The following is a 15,570-nucleotide window of genomic DNA, read 5'->3' on the forward strand; positions in this document are numbered from 1 at the left end:
CCCTTCAGGCGACGCCTCCCCGCAGTCCCGCCCTCTACAGGGTCAGCAGCGGGCGGTCTCCGGAGGGCGACGGACTCAATCCTTGATAGACTCCACCTCTCGCCACGCCCCCTTAGGGCCGGACGGTCCCATGCCGGGCCTCTGATTGGGTCTCTTTGAGCCCACCCCCGTTTCTCTCGGGGTCTTTAATCCCAGACCACTCTTCCTTCCGAGCCCTCCAGCCTCTGGATCTGATCCAAGTTTGGATCCCCCCCCCCGCCCCCCTTTCCTGCCTTGTAAGCTAAGCTCAGTTCTTGTCACCTTTGTTATCTTAAGGGGTACTGGTAGTCACATCCTCCCCCTTTTCATTCAGCATGTTTTCCCGGTCTCCCCTGGAGCTAGCCTAAAAGTCACCTTGGATTGTGAAGAGGCTTTGGGTCCGGTCTGAGGGTTCTTAAATGGAGGGACACGGTCGGTCGTTGTGCATGTCCTCAGAGCTCAAGACAGGATAGAGGACGGTGCCTGGTCTTGGAAGGGGAAGGGCGATGGCAAGGCCCCGCAGTGCCCGGAGCGCGGGGATCCTCGGTAGTGAGAGGATATCGAGATTTAGATGAGGGTGTGTACCCCCCACCCCCCTATCACCTCTGGTGGTACAGCTGCCTTCCAACTTCCAACCCTCAAAATTCAGTCAGGTCAAGGAGAAAGCTTTATACAGGAGGGACATTTTTATAGGACCCATAACCATTCACAATGGATGCGTAACTTCAGAAGAAACAGTGGAAGCCCCCTTGCAGACCCTGGGTCTCTGGGAAACCTCACATCACCCCACCTCCCGCCATCCAGGGCTTCTTGCAAGCTGGTCTGAGGGTCCACTTGAGTCCATTTATTTGATGGTCTGTCGTGCTGGATCTATGTGACGATTAGATATTTCTGTGTGGCTCCCTATGTTTGGAGACTCCCCTAGGTTTGCCTGTGTCAGTTCTCGATCTTTCTGAGGATTTGTGGGGTCTGGAGTCCAAACAAGGGTCCTGTCCTTGGGAAAACAACCTTGCATGGATCCACTTTTGTTCTATTCCTCACTTCCTGGCAGGATCCAAGTACCAGGGCAGGGCTTAAAGGTGGCGCTTCATGTGTAAGGCCAGGTGGTCCGAGCGCGAAAAAGCACTCGGGCATAACTGGCAGCGGAAGGGACGCTGTCCTGTGTGTTTCCGGTAGTGGCGAGTCAGCTCGTCAGAGCGTGCAAATCTCCAGCCGCAGCCATCCCACGAGCAGGCATATGGCTTCTCCCCTAAGGGCCGAGGAAGCTGTGAGTGCCATTGTCTGACCCACCCTGTCCCTGTGTCCCCTGCAACTGGTCACACCCCTTTGCTCAGCCAAGGCCAGAACTAGGGTGAGACAAGTGAGGTATCTAGGGTTTAATACGCCCTGGTATTTGCACTCAGGTTCTACCTTCTGTGACCCTGACCGTTCTTCCTCCATACCTGCAACTGGCTCACGCTCTCTCTCATTTCCTGGCCCCACTTCCTATGCCCTAATACACTGTCCTAGTACAGCCCCAATCCGGTTCTTCCGTTCTGCCTCATGTAGTCCAGCCCCTTTCTCACTGTCCACCCTTGCCCCTGACCTTGGTGTCTGAACCCTGAAATTCACCCCCGTGTTCCAGACCCTGTCAGCAGTGTTTATGATCTCCCTGATGTGCCTGGGGGACAGGTCTATACACTTGGCCCCACCTCTGTCTTCCGCTCCTGGGACCTGACTTCTCTCGCTCTTTTTTCTTTTTCTGTGTTTCTGTTGTTGGCAGTGCTGGGGATTGCACCCAGGGCCTGAAGCATTCCAGACGAGCGTTCTACCACTGAGTCACATTCCCAGTCCCTGACTTCTCTTTCTAGGCCCTTTCTCTCCCAGCTTTTCCTTCGGCTCTAGACCTGCTTGGAAGTCTGGGCCCTTTTCTCAGTGAGTCGACCCTGAAACTGATTATACCCAGGTGTCTGACCCTACTGGGCCCCAGCCACGCCTCCTCACTAAGCAAACACGTGCCTAAAATCCCTGGCCATGGCCTCAGTGACTCTGGCTTTCCAAGCTTGAAGCCTTCTCACAGTCCCTCCTCCAACTTCGCCCCTACACCACTCGTCCGGATTTCTGCCCCTCCGTCAGTCCTGGCTTAGCTCTTATGAGTCGGCCCCCAGTATTGAAACGCTCCCCCAATTTTCCAGGTCCTTTCTCTGCCTCATCTGCCTCCAGCGTCCGTACTCTGCTCTCTGGCTCTGCCAGGGAAGTTCCAGGACTCCTCCCTGCTCACTCTGCCCCGCCCCTTGCTCTGTGACTCTACTTTTAGCCCAGCCTCTACCCTCATAAACCCGCCCTCCGGCCGGTACTCTGCCTTTAGTCCCTCCTCTTGTAAGTTTCCTGCTCTATAGCCGCGCTCTGCTCCCGGGTCCCGTTCTAACTCCGCCCCGCGCCTGGGCCACGCCCCCTTACCCGTGTGCGTGCGCAGGTGCGCCTTCAGGTGGGAGCTCTTGGTGTAGCTCTTGCCGCACCCCGGGTGCGCGCACGTGTGCACGGCCTGTCTCTTGCGCGCGCACAAGGGCCGACTGCGCTTCGGTGGAGTGACATCTGTAGTTACGCATGGGTCTCCCGCGGGCCCCCTGCGTCCTGTGCCCACTGTCCCAGGTCCCACACAATTCAGATAGGATGGGGTCGCGGCGGGACCAGGCGAAGGCGCCCGGAGCCCGCGGAAGAACTGGAAGTGCCCTTGGTACTGCGACGCTGGGTACAGCGCGGGATACCCCGAAAGCAGCCCGTAGGGGGCGCTCGGAGCCGCGGGCACTGAAAACCCGGTCCGCGGGAAGTAGCTACCCGAAGAGCCCGCACCTGACCCTGGGTATACTGGCTGCAGCGGCAGTGCCTTGGGCTCGGGGGCCGGGGTCAGGGCTATGGCTGATGCCATGAAGGGGTTGGTGGCAGTCGACCCTGGGGCAGGGCGCACCCACCCTGCCTGCTCCTCGGAACCCAAGAGCCCAGCCGGAAACTCCGGGCCACCGGTATAGGGGCCCAGAGTCTCAGGCGGCTGTGGGAATTGCGGCCCAGGACCCGCATTGGACATCGGAGCACAGGTTCGGGGCTCAACGCCTGGCTCCGGGACTGGAAAGTTGGTAAGAAAAAGATGCAGGTCCCAGTCGGCGGCCACGTCCTTCTCAATGTCTTCATTCTCCCTAGGCTGGTCTTCCGACTCTAGGCTCACGTGAAGGGGCAGCCCCGTGGGGTCAGGGGGACCCGGACCCATGTCCTGTGCCTCCTCGGAACGCCACCACTGCGGGAGGGAGTGCACAGCTTGAGACTTGAGCAGAAACATGGGTACTCTAACCAGGGGACAGTGACTTCGGAAAAGGGATTTGGTTGACTGTCATACCCCAAACTACCCGCCCCCCCCGCCCCATAAAGCTCCTTCAGCTCCAAAGACAGAGGTCCATCAGGTCCGCCTGGAGACAGATGATAAGACTTCCATTATCTGGAGCCATATTCAGGATGGGGGAAGGGGTGGTAGAGCTGGAATGGAAGGCTGGGTTGGGGAAACCAGTTTCCCTCCAGACCCTTCCTCTCCTTCCCCATCTCCCAATAAGATTAAGTCCCAAAGCCTGGAAAACCCCCAGATGCCTTTACCATTTCTAACTGATATTTGGGACATTATCCTCTGAGCCTAGACGCAATGGGGTTCAGCTCAGAGCTCAGTATTCCATTTCAGAATAGGCCCCATCCTGAACCTCTGAACCCCCTAGACCTGGATGGAGAATACGAAGGCAAGATACAGGCTTAACCCCCAAACCTTGTGGCCACAGCACTGACTCGTGGACAGCCCACCTGGATCCCACCTGGCCCCACCTTGAGAAAGTCCTCCTGCGTGTCCGGGAAGGGGCCCAGGGTGGTCAGCGTGCTGATGGAGGGCAAGGCAGTCTCAGCTGTGGCCATGGCTGGCTGGTGCTCACTCGGCACCTCAGGCCTCCTCTCCTTTGGCTGCCTCGTGGGCTCTGAGGCGCTCTGGGCCCCTTGGAGGGCTCCTCTCTGCTCTCAGCTGATTGGCTGCAGCCCCTGATAAGGCACAGACAAGGCAGGGGTCACTGTTTCTGGGGAACAGACCTTACCTCCTACTGTTTGGGGCTGGGCCTTAAAGACTGATTCTGTTTTCAAAGCTAAATCAGATGTCAGTGGCTGGGAGGTCCTGGGGTTGAGGGTGCAGGTGCTGGGTAAAGAGGCACTGAGTCCTCAAAAGGGGAGAAGCCTGGAGGCCTGCTCTCAGTTTACCTTTTTGAAGAAAGGGTGAGTGACAATGAATTCTGGGAAGGGGCCTTGGGACCCCCTGTTCCCCAAGTGGGACTCCAGCCTTCCCCCTCCCCAATAAACAGCAGCAACCATGCTGATGGCGGGACTTGGCACGAACTCCCTGCCAGGCATTATCAGACACACCAGATGTTGGTGGCTGCTATCAGGTGGGGGCCCAGAACAACCAGCGTTGTGTGTCCCCAGTGAGTGGGAGGCCTGGGGGTTGGGTCTGCAAACTAGCTTGGTTTTAAAATGACTGGGTTTTGAGCTCTCAGGGTCTGAACCCTGTGGTGGGAGAGGCCCCCTGCCAATCAGCCATCCATTGCCTACCACTGACCCCTCAGTGGGCACTGCATGGAACTGTGGGAAGGATGAGGCTGGTGCAGTTACAGCTGTTTTAAGGTGATGGGGGCAGGGTGCCTGCCTCTCCTGTGTGGGTTGGGAATGTTGGATCAAGCAGGAGACCCAAACCCTGGCTCTGGGCCTGGCTGCTGCTTGATGCATAAACCACATGGGGGAAGATCTGAGGTTCTGCGAGAGAAGCCTGCACTCTGGTGCCTGGGGAGCGGGGGTACACAACCACACATCACAAATAGTTCTGAGCCATGCAATTACACAGTGACACAAGTTCCTGGTCCCTTGGTCACATAGAAAGTTGCTTCTCTGTACATATACAGTCAACCTTCCATATCCACAGGGAATTGGTTCAGGATCCCCACCAATTTTAAAATCCACAGATGCTCAAGTCCCTTATATAAAATGGCAAAGAATCTCCTTATAGTCTTTAGATGCTTTAAATCATCTCCAGATTAATTATAATACCCAATACACCGTAAATGCTATGTATTGCTTAGCATTGGACAATATTACAGACACGCAGTCCTGAGACGCAGAATTCTTAGACAGACAGGTGCTAAAAAAAATCCCACTTACACAATCCTACTGGTACAGTTTGACCACAACCAAGTAGACACATGGAGATTCCTGGATATGTTACTATAGCTACTGAAGTCACACAACCCCCAAAACAGAGGTAGCCTCAGACACAAAAACATAAAACATGGCTTCACACAACCATTCACAAATACAATGGTGGAGTCAAGCACACAGCCACACATCATCAAATCAGACACCCTCCCCAAACCACATAAAACCTACACTTTACATAGTCACTACCTGCCCCAGTCACAGTATGTAGCCACAAAATTAGTTACCATTGCCCAACCATAGGGGGCGCATCCAGTCAAGCACTGGCAAGCAACTGACACAGAATCAAACATACTTAAATGTCAGGGTACACAGCTTCACCCAGACATGGATATGTCACCACACACCAGTCACAGTGTGCTATAAACACATCACACAAAAAGACAAAAATTTTTTTTTTTTTTTTTTTTTGCATACTTCAGGGTAGAAGAGAAAGGCAAAAAGCAGGGTAAATGCCAGTTTGGTACAACTACTGGGATGGCTGTCATTTTTAAAAAAAATGGAAAAGAGCCAGGCACAGTGGTGCACACCTGTAGTCCCAGGTACTCAGTGGCTGCAGCAGGAGGATCACTTGAGCCCAGGGGTTCAAGACCAGCCTGGGCAACACAGCAAGATGTCATCTCAAAAGTAAAACATAACAGAGCTAGAGGCGTAGTTCAGGGGTAGAGCACATGCATAGCATGCACAGGGCCCTGGGTTTAACCTCCAGCATTGTGAAGTAGATAATTACGAAAATTATAAAAACAAAATGGAAGTGTTGGTGAGGATGTGGAGGAATCAGAACTGCTGGAAATGACACTGTTGGTGGTACAGCCACTACGGAAAAGTTTTTTGCTTTGTTTTGTTTTGTTTTTGCTTATTTTGTTTCTTGATACTAGGATTGAACCTAGGGCACCACTCACTGAGCTACATCCCCACCCCTTTTTATTTTTTGAGACAGTCTTGCTAAGTTGTTGAGGCTGACCTTCATGAACTTGCCATGCTCCTGCCTCAGCCTCCCAGGTAGCTAGATGTGCCACCTCACCCAGCTGGAAAAGTTTGATAGTTCCTCAAAAAATTAAAAATGACCCAGACGGCCAAATTACAGGTCTGTGCTAATGTACAAACCTGCTGGATTGAATGCTTTAAAATGGTTAATTTAATGCGATGTGAATGTCATCTCAGTGAAACAAACTGACTGGAATGGAGTGGTTTTCTGGAGAGGTAGGCAAAGTTTCTCTTGGGGAGAGATCACTGTTTAAGATAAGACACTACACAGACATGTTTGGCTCTTCAAGGTGAGGCAAGAAGACAAGGGTCTAGGGCTGGGTGACAAAGCCCCTGGGAATGTGTGGCTAGGAGAAATGACAGATTTCTCAGGGAAGCAAGGTTTGAACCTCAACTTGGGCTTCCCCTTAACACCCAACAAGCATCAGAGAACTCTAACAACCATACTAGCTCCAGAGCAGGAGGCTTTGGTGGAGAGGAGCAGAGAAGCCACTAGCTTCAGGAGAAAGGAGGTGATCAGGGGACCTTTGTGGAATCCCAGACATTTCAAGGTGGTGATGGATTTCCTGCTGTGTAAGGAGAAGGACTGGAATCATTTTATTTGGAATATTAAGAGTGAAATGCGTCCAGGGGCACCAAGGCCCCAGACATTTGGGGACAGGCAGGCCAATGATCACATTCAGGCACAATCCTGCACTAAGTCAGAGATGATATGAGAAGCAGAATGCACTAAACAATATCACTCTCTAGAAGGTCAGTGTGGGTGGGAAGGGGCCTGGCTTAGCAATCAGACATTGAGACACTGAGACATTGAGCAAGGCCCTCTTGCTTTCTGGATTTTCTCCAGTTGGTAAACAGGCAAGTCATAGATGTGTAACTGTGAGACAGTGACCTGGCCAAGCACTCGATTCCAAGATTCAGATGCATGACATACAAATGCTCATAAGAGACCCAGTGAGTGCAGCTGCTTACATAGGCACAGATGTGTCACACCTGGGGACATAACCACACACAACTGCACACAGCTTGAATCACACAGATGCATACAGATACACAACCACAGACACAAATAGCAGTCATATGACCACAAAAATAAAGGTGGGGGTGTTGCTCAGTAGTAGAGCAAGTGTTTAGCATGCATGAGGCTGTTGGTTCAATCCCCAGCACCAAACAAACAAAACCTCAAAGATAACAGCCATACCTGAAAAGAAAATCAAGACCCAGACAGTCCCACTCACACAATCACACAGAATATCACCGCAAAAGTTTCCAACTACACAAGAAACCACAAAGACACTCAGCCACACTGACACACACAGTCACAGAGAGTTTACACAGGCACACAACCCCCAGTTAACAGAGACATAAAAACACACAGGCATGACACAAGCATTCCTGCAGTCATCAGACGTGACCATATACAGATGCTGGTCATCTCAGAATCACATGTTCACAGGCCGGACACCATGACTAGGGAGTCTGAGACAAGAGGATCTCAAGTTCAAGGCCAGCTTCAACAATTTAGCTAGGCCCTAAGCAACTTAATGAGACCCTGTCTCAAAATTAAAAGATAAAATGGGCTGAGGATGTGTCTCAGTGGTAAAGTACCCCTGGGGGTTCAATCCCAGTAACGAAAAAAATATAAATATATATGTCCACAGACACATTTACATGCTGATATAGAACACAAACACACAAACGTACTTGTAGACCCAACTATTAATAGGATTACACCTACACACAATTACAATCACAATCACAGAACACATCCAGAATCATATCATATGAGAGAAACATACAATCAATTCCACAGAACATAACACCTAGGTAGATATCATCTCACAAACACACGTTGTTACAGTATCACACAGTGTTCCAGAGAAACACAATCCCATGCACACAACCTCTCAGGCAGACTCCAATGAGTGCACCATCATAGTCTCTGAACGCCACAAGCATACAGTCAGTCCCACCTACATACAGGTGGCACAGTGAGGCGCAATCACAACAGACACAGAATCACCCAAACCTCACACACACGTGGCTACACGAGTTTCCTGGGATAGACTGGCAGACAGGCTGGGTCAAGGTCTCCCACTCGCAGTCCCCATTCCCCTCCACCGGCACCCTATTAAAGGAGACCTTAAATGTGGCCTCGCATTCTAGGACTTTCTTTCCCTGTGCCTCAGTTTCTTCATTAAACTTCGGGATCCCTGCGCACACGCCCCCCTGTACCTGGGGCCAATCAGAGCACGAGTACAACTGGCCAATCGGTTGGGCGCACTCGCCTTCCGCCCCCTTCCCTGTTCCGCTTCTTAAAGCGGCTCAATTGCCTCGTCCTGGGCGCGCCTGCCTCCACCCGCAGGGCAGCCGTAGCCCTTTTAAAAGGCAGAGCCACGGCGGAGCCGGGTCCTAAGAGGAACCACGGGAAGGCCCGTTCCGTCTCCGCTCCGCCCACCTGCGGCTGAGGTCAAACGCTCTGGTCAGTTGCTTTGCTGCCTCTCGGGTGAGCTGGAGGCACCAGGAACGCGGTACGCTAGGGAGCCGACTCCACAGGTGGGAGCCATTTGGCCCGACGCCCCCGCTCCTCCAGGTGGCCGTCGTTGCATCGCTCGCCCCTTCCTGATTTCATGGCCCTGAAGGGCGTCTCCATGCGGTTGTTGAGCCGCTGGCCCCGCCTGCGCGTCCTGCGCACGTGGGGCTCCGTGGCCGGGCATACTGGTCAGTATCTGGGTCGGGTGGGGAAGGAAGAACTGGCGGTTCGTGAACTTTTCCTGCGTGACTTTTACGTTTTGTGTTTGCAGAGAAGGGAGGGAAGACACAGAGTCAACCGGCCCTATGTAAGGATCTCTGGTCGCACTGTGGTTTTTCGGCCCCTGTCCAGCTGTCTGCCTGCCCCAGATGGACTCTGGCCCTGAATCTGAGGGTTGCCCAGGAGGGGAGGCAGGGCATGGCCAGGCTCAAAAAGCGCTAAGCTTGTGGGTGTCCCGTCCCTGCAGGATCAGAAAATGGTCGCTTTTGTCAGTCCTCTTTGCAGCCCACATCAGCAGGGAGCGAGTTGGGAATAAAGGGGTGCGGCTTAAAGATCTAGAAGAGGGCGCAGTGGAGAGGTGGGCTGCGCTTAGTCGATCCCCCAATCCACCCCAGCCTCTCTTCCTGAGTTCAACTGGCGTGACCCGCTGGTGCTGGAGGAACAACTGACGGCAGATGAGATCCTCATCAGGGACACCTTCCGCACCTACTGCCAGGAGCGACTTATGCCTCGCATCCTGCTGGCCAATCGCAATGAAGGTGCCCAGGTGGCCGGGTGGGCACCCTGGTGATCCCCTTCTCGCTGAAGCAGCACCCACTTCCATTCAAACCAGCTCTGCCTGCTCTAGTCCCTGGCTCTTCTGTCTCTGGGGCTGTGGCCTCCAGTGGGCTAGGGCTGGGCCTGAACTGGGGCATCTGTCCCTTCACAGTTTTTCATCGGGAGATCGTCAATGAGATGGGGGAGCTAGGTGTGCTGGGACCTACCATCAAAGGTAGGGACCAGTTTCTCTCTACTTTGTAGACCTCACTTTGTCCCACAGTCCTTCCTTTCCCACAGTTTTTGATCTAAAATGGGACTGGTTATTCCTCCTTTTGAAAGTAGTTGTGGGGTGAGATGAGTAAACCCCCAACCAGGGCCAGCTCCTTGCCTGCCTCCTTGAGTGCCGGGATCTAGCATTGTCTTTTGGGTCCTGAAAGTCCCTTGTCCTGACTGGGCAGAGACTTGGCCCCTCTTGTCCTACCTTCCCCTCCTCATGCCCTCAGGGTATGGCTGTGCTGGGGTCTCCTCTGTGGCCTATGGGCTCTTGACCCGAGAGTTGGAGCGAGTGGACAGTGGCTACAGGTCGATGATGAGCGTCCAGTCATCCCTTGTAATGCAGCCTATCTATGCCTATGGCAGTGAGGAGCAGCGGCAGAAGTACCTGCCCCCATTGGGTGAGTGGCTGCCTGTGAGGCCTTGTGCAAGGAATGCAAAGCTGTGGCTATCCTTAAGCCTACCTCTTTTCCCATCTTAGTGATTGCACCTGCTGGTTGTGGTGGCACACACCTGGTAATTCTGGGAGGCTGAGGCAGGAGGAACCCACAGTCAAGGCCAGCCCTGGCAACTTAGTGAGACCCTGTTTCAAAAGTGAAAAATAGGAGCTGAGATTGTGACTCAGTGTTGGAGAACTTGCCTACCATGCGTGAGGCACTGGTTGGATCCTCAGCACCACATACAAAACTAAACAAAGTTAAAAAATAAAGTAAAATAAAAATAACAGTACTCCCACCATTTTAACAACAACAAAAAAAAAAAAAAAAAGAAAAAGGGCTCAGGATGTTGCTCAGTGGTAGAGCACTTGCCTAGAATGTGGGAGACCCTGGATTCAATTTCTAGTAAGCAAAAAAAAAAAAAAAACAAGAAAGAAAGAAAGAAATGGCACCATGGAGCACCGGAGTCTCTCTGACAAGGCGCTGGGCTCGCTTGGTTCCCAGGTCCCTCACCAGCCCTGACCATCTCCTCTCAGGTCTGTTTTGCCTCCTGATTTGCTTTCCGTGTTCCAAATCCCAGACAAAGTATAAGCTCTGAACTTCCTAACTGAGTCCATGAGGCCCCTGCATGACCAGGCCTCTGCTGACATTTCCACCTCATTTCTGGCCACTCTTGATTGCTCCTCCTCAGCCAGGCTCTGCTGCTTGACTCTTCAAAGGTACCCCTGGGCCTTTGCCTCATCATATTCCCTCTGCCAGGACCATTCTTCCTCACACCCTCCTCCTGTTTAACTTCTCAGTGCCTTTAGAACACCTCCCAGCTCCTTCCTGACTCCCTGGGGCCCATTCCCCAGCATGGCATTCTGATGATGGCCTTGGAGTGCTGGCAAGGCCAGGCCCATCCACCTTGGTCAAGGAGCCTGGCTCAGTGGGAAAGCTGATAATTTTTGTTTGAGGGGATGAGTGTTGGCTCAGCAGCCCTGTGACTGTTTTGTGCCTGCAGCCAAAGGGGAGCTTCTGGGCTGCTTTGGGCTCACAGAGCCCAACCATGGTAGTGACCCCGGCAGCATGGAGACCAGGGCCCACCGTAACCCGTCTAACAAGAGCTATACCCTCAGTGGGACCAAGACCTGGTGAGAGGCCTGGGTGTTGGGCAAGGGGTGGATGGGGCAGGGGGCCACCAGCCAGTCCTTTTACTGATCATCCTGCCCCCAGGATCACCAACTCCCCTGTGGCTGACCTGTTTGTAGTGTGGGCTCGGTGTGAAGATAACCGCATCCGGGGCTTCCTGCTGGAGAAGGGAATGCGGGGCCTTTCGGCCCCCAAGATTGAAGGCAAGTTCTCTCTGCGGGCCTCCGCCACGGGCATGATCATCATGGATGGTGTGGAGGTGCCAGAGGAGAACGTGCTGCCCAATGTGACTGGCCTGGCGGTGAGTGTGGACACGGGTAAACTGTTGTCAGGTCACCTTCTGGTTCACCTCTCTCAGGCGAGGACTAAACAGGCACAGTCCCTGTGCTTATGGAGCGCAGAGCCATGATTCTGACGTTCATACTGACTCATCAATGTGATAGTTGTCCTTTTTGGCTGACCATCTTGCTTATCTTGGTTCTGCCCAGGACACCTGAACCAGGCTAAGCCTTGCAGTCGTAGGCATCTTCCTGTCTCCTTCCATCAGCCTCCTAGATCTGAGCACTGAATCCAGATCCCAGGCTGGGTAGGAGTATGTGCAGGCACCGAGTGAGGCCTGCTGCACCCGAGCTTTGCTGCCAGGGCCGTGTGTGACTTAAATGACCGCTGGGTCCCTCTTCTGGGGTGTCTGGGAGGGAGTTTTCCCCTGCTTCAGGGTTGGTTCTACATAGACTCAACATCTCTTGGGTGGGCCTGAGGCCCCCCTCAACCCTACAGGGGCCCTTCGGCTGCCTCAACAACGCCCGATATGGCATCACGTGGGGCGTGCTGGGAGCTGCTGAGTTCTGTTTGCACACGGCCCGGCAGTACACCCTGGACAGGTGTGTGTGGGCATTCGTGCTGTGAGATTCCTGGGGGATGTGAGCGGTCTCGGGGTTCATCTTGTACTCAGTGGTGAGTCTCCAGTTCCTGTTCTGTGTGAATTCCTTTCGCACAGTGAAAGGCTGAGTCCACGCCTGGGCCGTGGTGAGCTCCAGGGACAGAGGTAGCCTGAGTAGACTTCCCGGAGTGGTGGGGCCTTGGGATAAGGACCCGGGAGTGGGCCTCCCTCCAGCCCTTACCTGATCTTGCCTGTCTAGGATCCAGTTTGGTGTACCATTGGCCAGGAACCAACTAATCCAGAAGAAGCTAGCAGACATGCTCACTGAGATCACACTGGGCCTCCATGCCTGCCTGCAACTTGGCCGCTTGAAGGATCAGGACAAGTAGGGGCCTCAAACTGGGGGAGGTCACTGTGGTGGGAGGATTCTGTGCCCCTCCTGGGGAGAAGGCCCTTCCTCCCTGGTAGTTCCAGGGACCCATGCTTCTCTTTCCCTTGATGGCCCGGGCCAGGAATGGCCTTGGTCCCTTATTGGGAGCTTGGCGGCTGCACTGGGGAGTACATCCACCCCCTGGCTGGGTTTGCCCAGGGCATCAGGGATACCTGAGTGGATCAATTCTTTATATCCATCGCTTGTTACATGTATGTGCCACTCCCAGGGCCACCCCAGAAATGGTCTCTCTGCTGAAGAGGAATAACTGTGGGAAAGCCCTGGACATTGCCCACCAGGCCCGAGACATGCTCGGGGGGAATGGGATTTCTGATGAGTATCATGTGATCCGGCATGCCATGAACCTGGAGGCAGTGAACACCTATGAAGGTAGGGGCTAGACTCTTGGCTGGGCTGGAGGTGGGGTGTCACAGTGGCCTCCCCAGTGTCTGGGGACAATATGTTTGCATCCTACTCGAGCTATCAGCAAGTGGCAGTGTGCTGGGGGTCAGGTCACAGGCCTCTGGCTTATCTGGAGTTGCTAATGTGGCCTGGTAGAAATGAAATGCTTCACACACTGCAACGCATGGAGGTCCCATCAGGCCCTGCATGGCACTTCTGTTGTGCTAAAGAGGAAGGGTGTTCCTCAGACTGAGGGACAGTGTCCACAAGCATCTCCAGAGCCAGGGCAATTCCCAGAGGACTGGTGGATGCAAAGAGGGCAAAGCAATACACAGGGATCACCATTCTATTTTACATTCAGAGATAAAGAAGGAAGTCATTTGTAGACTGATGTTTGCACCTTGCAACTGGATGTTGCTCACACTGGGTCCTGGACTCCTGACTTGGTGGGAAAACAGATATAGAAAAAGATAATTAAAAAGGGAAAAAAGGGCTGGGCACAGTGGTGCACACCTGTAATCCCAGTGGGTCAGGAGACTGAGGCAAGATGATGCTTATGAGTTCAAAGCCAGCCTTAGCAACTTAGCAAGGCCCTAAGTAACTCAGTGAGACCCTGTCTCTAGGTAAAATACAGAATAGGGCTGGGGTGTGGCTCAGTGGTTATGTGCCCCTGAGTTCAGTCTCTGGTACCAAAATAAATAAATAAATAAATAAATAAATAAATAAATAAATAAATAAATAAATAAAATAAGTAGGGGGGGAAAAAAGTAGTTAAGCCATGCAGAAATAGAGGGAGGTATTGTTCCCCAAGCAGAGAAGCTTTTAGAAAGAAAAGACCGCATGTACGGGAGTGAATGTCTTCCCTGTGAGCCCCCAAGACTAAGGAACTGAACCAGGGGAGGTCCTACAGCCCCAGATATTGTTTCTATCAGGCTGCTGGATGGAAGATCCCAGAAACGGGGAGCGGGAAGGGTAGGAGATTCCGCAGTGTGCTGATGACCCTGCAGATGAGCAGGGGGACCTTTACAGGGTCTTACACAGCAGAGGGATGGGTCAGATGTGAGCTTTAGGGAGTAAACAGAATGACTTGACTCTAGGAGGGAGGTCTAGTCTCTGCCTCTGCCCCTGGAAGCTGGGGAAGAGCCAAGCCCAGACATGAGGGAGTGGAGTGTGGACAGCTTCAGGTGGAAGATCAGCATGGACAAGTGATGCTCTGATAGATTTGCTTTCCCATCCCTCCTGTGGATAAGAAAGAGTTGTTGTGTTTGGGTTGGGGATATAGCTCAGTTGGTAGAGTGCCTGCCTCGCAAGCACAAGGCCCTGGGTTCAATCCCCAGCACCGTAAAAAAAAAAAAAAAAAAAGAGAGAATTGTCTTGTTTTCATACAGCTGAAAGGCTCAGCCCTGTCATGGGAAGCGTGGCTGGATTGAAAATCGAATGTTTAATCAACTGGGCATCTTGTGGGATGGGGTAAACAGAGGGTTAAGGCTGGACCCACAGCAAGGGCTGGACTTGCTGCATTATTGGATCTATCACAAGGAACTTGGGTTTTTTTTTAATATTTTTGGTCAAGCTGTTACAGAGCTGTGAAAACAATCTTCTCAGCACGGCCCAAACAATGGCCTCTTGGTGGCTGTCACTAAGATGTGAGTGAATCTCCCAGCAGTGGTCAGCATTCACCATCTTTGTAGGTCTGTTCTTCTGGAGTTGTGACCTAGGGGGACATGAAGACTAACTTTAAAGGGAAGTTACCAGGTGTTAAGACTTGAGGCCCACTCCATATTAATCTTGTCCAGGTACACATGACATTCATGCTCTGATCCTTGGAAGAGCAATCACAGGAATTCAGGCGTTCACAGTTGGCGTGTGAACCCACTTCACTGGAGGACCCGGATGCTCTGAAGCCTCTTCCCAGAGAGATGCCTGGCTGAACCCTGGGACCACGTGCTCTGAGTTCAGTCCAGAGGTGCTAAATGGACTCGACTTTTATGATGGGAACTGACATACTGATTTTTAAATGTGAAGATTTCCCTTTGGAAGTCATTTAGATGCGTTCCTTAAAAAGAAGATGGAATTCCCTGTAGTGTTTCTTGATCCACTTTTAACTGTGGATGAGGTCAGACTCCATTAACCTTAAGATAGAAGCTTCTCCTGATGGGGTGGAGCAGGGTGGAGCGGGGAGGAAGAGGAGTATGACTGCAGCAACTTCATCAAGACCCGCCTCCAGTTGCCCTGAGTGGACCAACAGGGCACATGGGGCTCACTGTGTGCCCTCTGACCCTCCCATCCCAGGGCAGTGCCTTATTTATGTGGGACACTGGAGCAGAATGAGGGAGAAGAAAATAAAGAGCCTGCACATCTGACCCCGAGTTTACTGGTAACTGCCGCAAAGTATTTTGGGAGTTTCTCATGGGAGAGATTAACAGGCTGGGGGCTTTGAATTGTGGGACAGGGT

The 15,570-nt window shown here is 52.8% G+C and overlaps 2 protein-coding genes across 8 annotated transcripts; one reads left to right on the forward strand and one right to left on the reverse strand.

The window, feature by feature from the left end:
- Positions 1–126: 126 nt before the first annotated feature.
- Positions 127–8,831, reverse strand: KLF1 (KLF transcription factor 1). 4 transcript variants are annotated; one of them, XM_079115976.1, is made up of 4 exons: positions 8,729–8,831; positions 3,859–4,065; positions 2,458–3,289; positions 127–1,267 (listed from the first exon to the last, which is right to left on the reverse strand). In XM_079115976.1, exons 2-4 carry the CDS (start codon positions 3,943–3,945, stop codon positions 1,092–1,094), a joined length of 1,095 nt encoding a protein of 364 aa, XP_078972102.1. In that variant the 5' UTR covers positions 3,946–4,065; positions 8,729–8,831; the 3' UTR covers positions 127–1,091. The 4 variants fall into 4 exon arrangements, with proteins under 4 accessions (XP_078972102.1, XP_078972101.1, XP_078972104.1 ...); XM_079115975.1 differs by lacking the exon at positions 8,729–8,831 and adding an exon at positions 8,413–8,560; XM_079115978.1 differs by lacking the exon at positions 3,859–4,065.
- On the forward strand, positions 8,702–15,478 carry GCDH (glutaryl-CoA dehydrogenase). Of its 4 annotated transcripts, XR_013760024.1 has the most exons (12): positions 8,746–8,991; positions 9,075–9,110; positions 9,418–9,561; positions 9,732–9,794; positions 10,066–10,236; positions 11,276–11,405; positions 11,488–11,704; positions 12,181–12,284; positions 12,543–12,668; positions 12,943–13,103; positions 14,912–15,231; positions 15,408–15,478. XR_013760024.1 is itself a non-coding variant. In XM_079115973.1 (11 exons), exons 3-11 carry the CDS (start codon positions 9,528–9,530, stop codon positions 14,983–14,985), a joined length of 1,080 nt encoding a protein of 359 aa, XP_078972099.1. In that variant the 5' UTR covers positions 8,719–8,826; positions 9,075–9,110; positions 9,418–9,527; the 3' UTR covers positions 14,986–15,478. The 4 variants fall into 4 exon arrangements, 3 of the variants coding, with proteins under 3 accessions (XP_078972100.1, XP_078972099.1, XP_078972098.1); XM_079115973.1 differs by having other exon boundaries at positions 8,719–8,826; positions 14,912–15,478; XM_079115972.1 differs by having other exon boundaries at positions 14,912–15,478.
- The last annotated feature ends 92 nt before the right edge of the window (positions 15,479–15,570 follow it).

The sequence above is a fragment of the Sciurus vulgaris genome, assembly GCF_902686455.1.
Source record: "Sciurus vulgaris genome assembly, chromosome: 16".
Taxonomy (NCBI): domain Eukaryota; kingdom Metazoa; phylum Chordata; class Mammalia; order Rodentia; family Sciuridae; genus Sciurus; species Sciurus vulgaris.

Excerpts from the sequence above, each read along its gene's own strand:
- GCDH (XM_079115972.1), top strand. The coding sequence starts at position 8,901 with ATGGCCCTGAAGGGCGTCTCCATGCGGTTGTTGAGCCGCTGGCCCCGC. Across the intron at positions 9,795-10,065 it reads GCTGGGACCTACCATCAAAG|GGTATGGCTGTGCTGGGGTC; the intron begins GTAGGGACCAGT and ends TCATGCCCTCAG. Across the intron at positions 11,705-12,180 it reads CCAATGTGACTGGCCTGGCG|GGGCCCTTCGGCTGCCTCAA; the intron begins GTGAGTGTGGAC and ends TCAACCCTACAG.
- KLF1 (XM_079115976.1), bottom strand. The coding sequence starts at position 3,945 with ATGGCCACAGCTGAGACTGCCTTGCCCTCCATCAGCACGCTGACCACC. Across the intron at positions 3,290-3,858 it reads CGCAGGAGGACTTTCTCAAG|TGGTGGCGTTCCGAGGAGGC; the intron begins GTGGGGCCAGGT and ends TCCCTCCCGCAG. Across the intron at positions 1,268-2,457 it reads GCACCTGCGCACGCACACGG|GGGAGAAGCCATATGCCTGC; the intron begins GTAAGGGGGCGT and ends CTCGGCCCTTAG.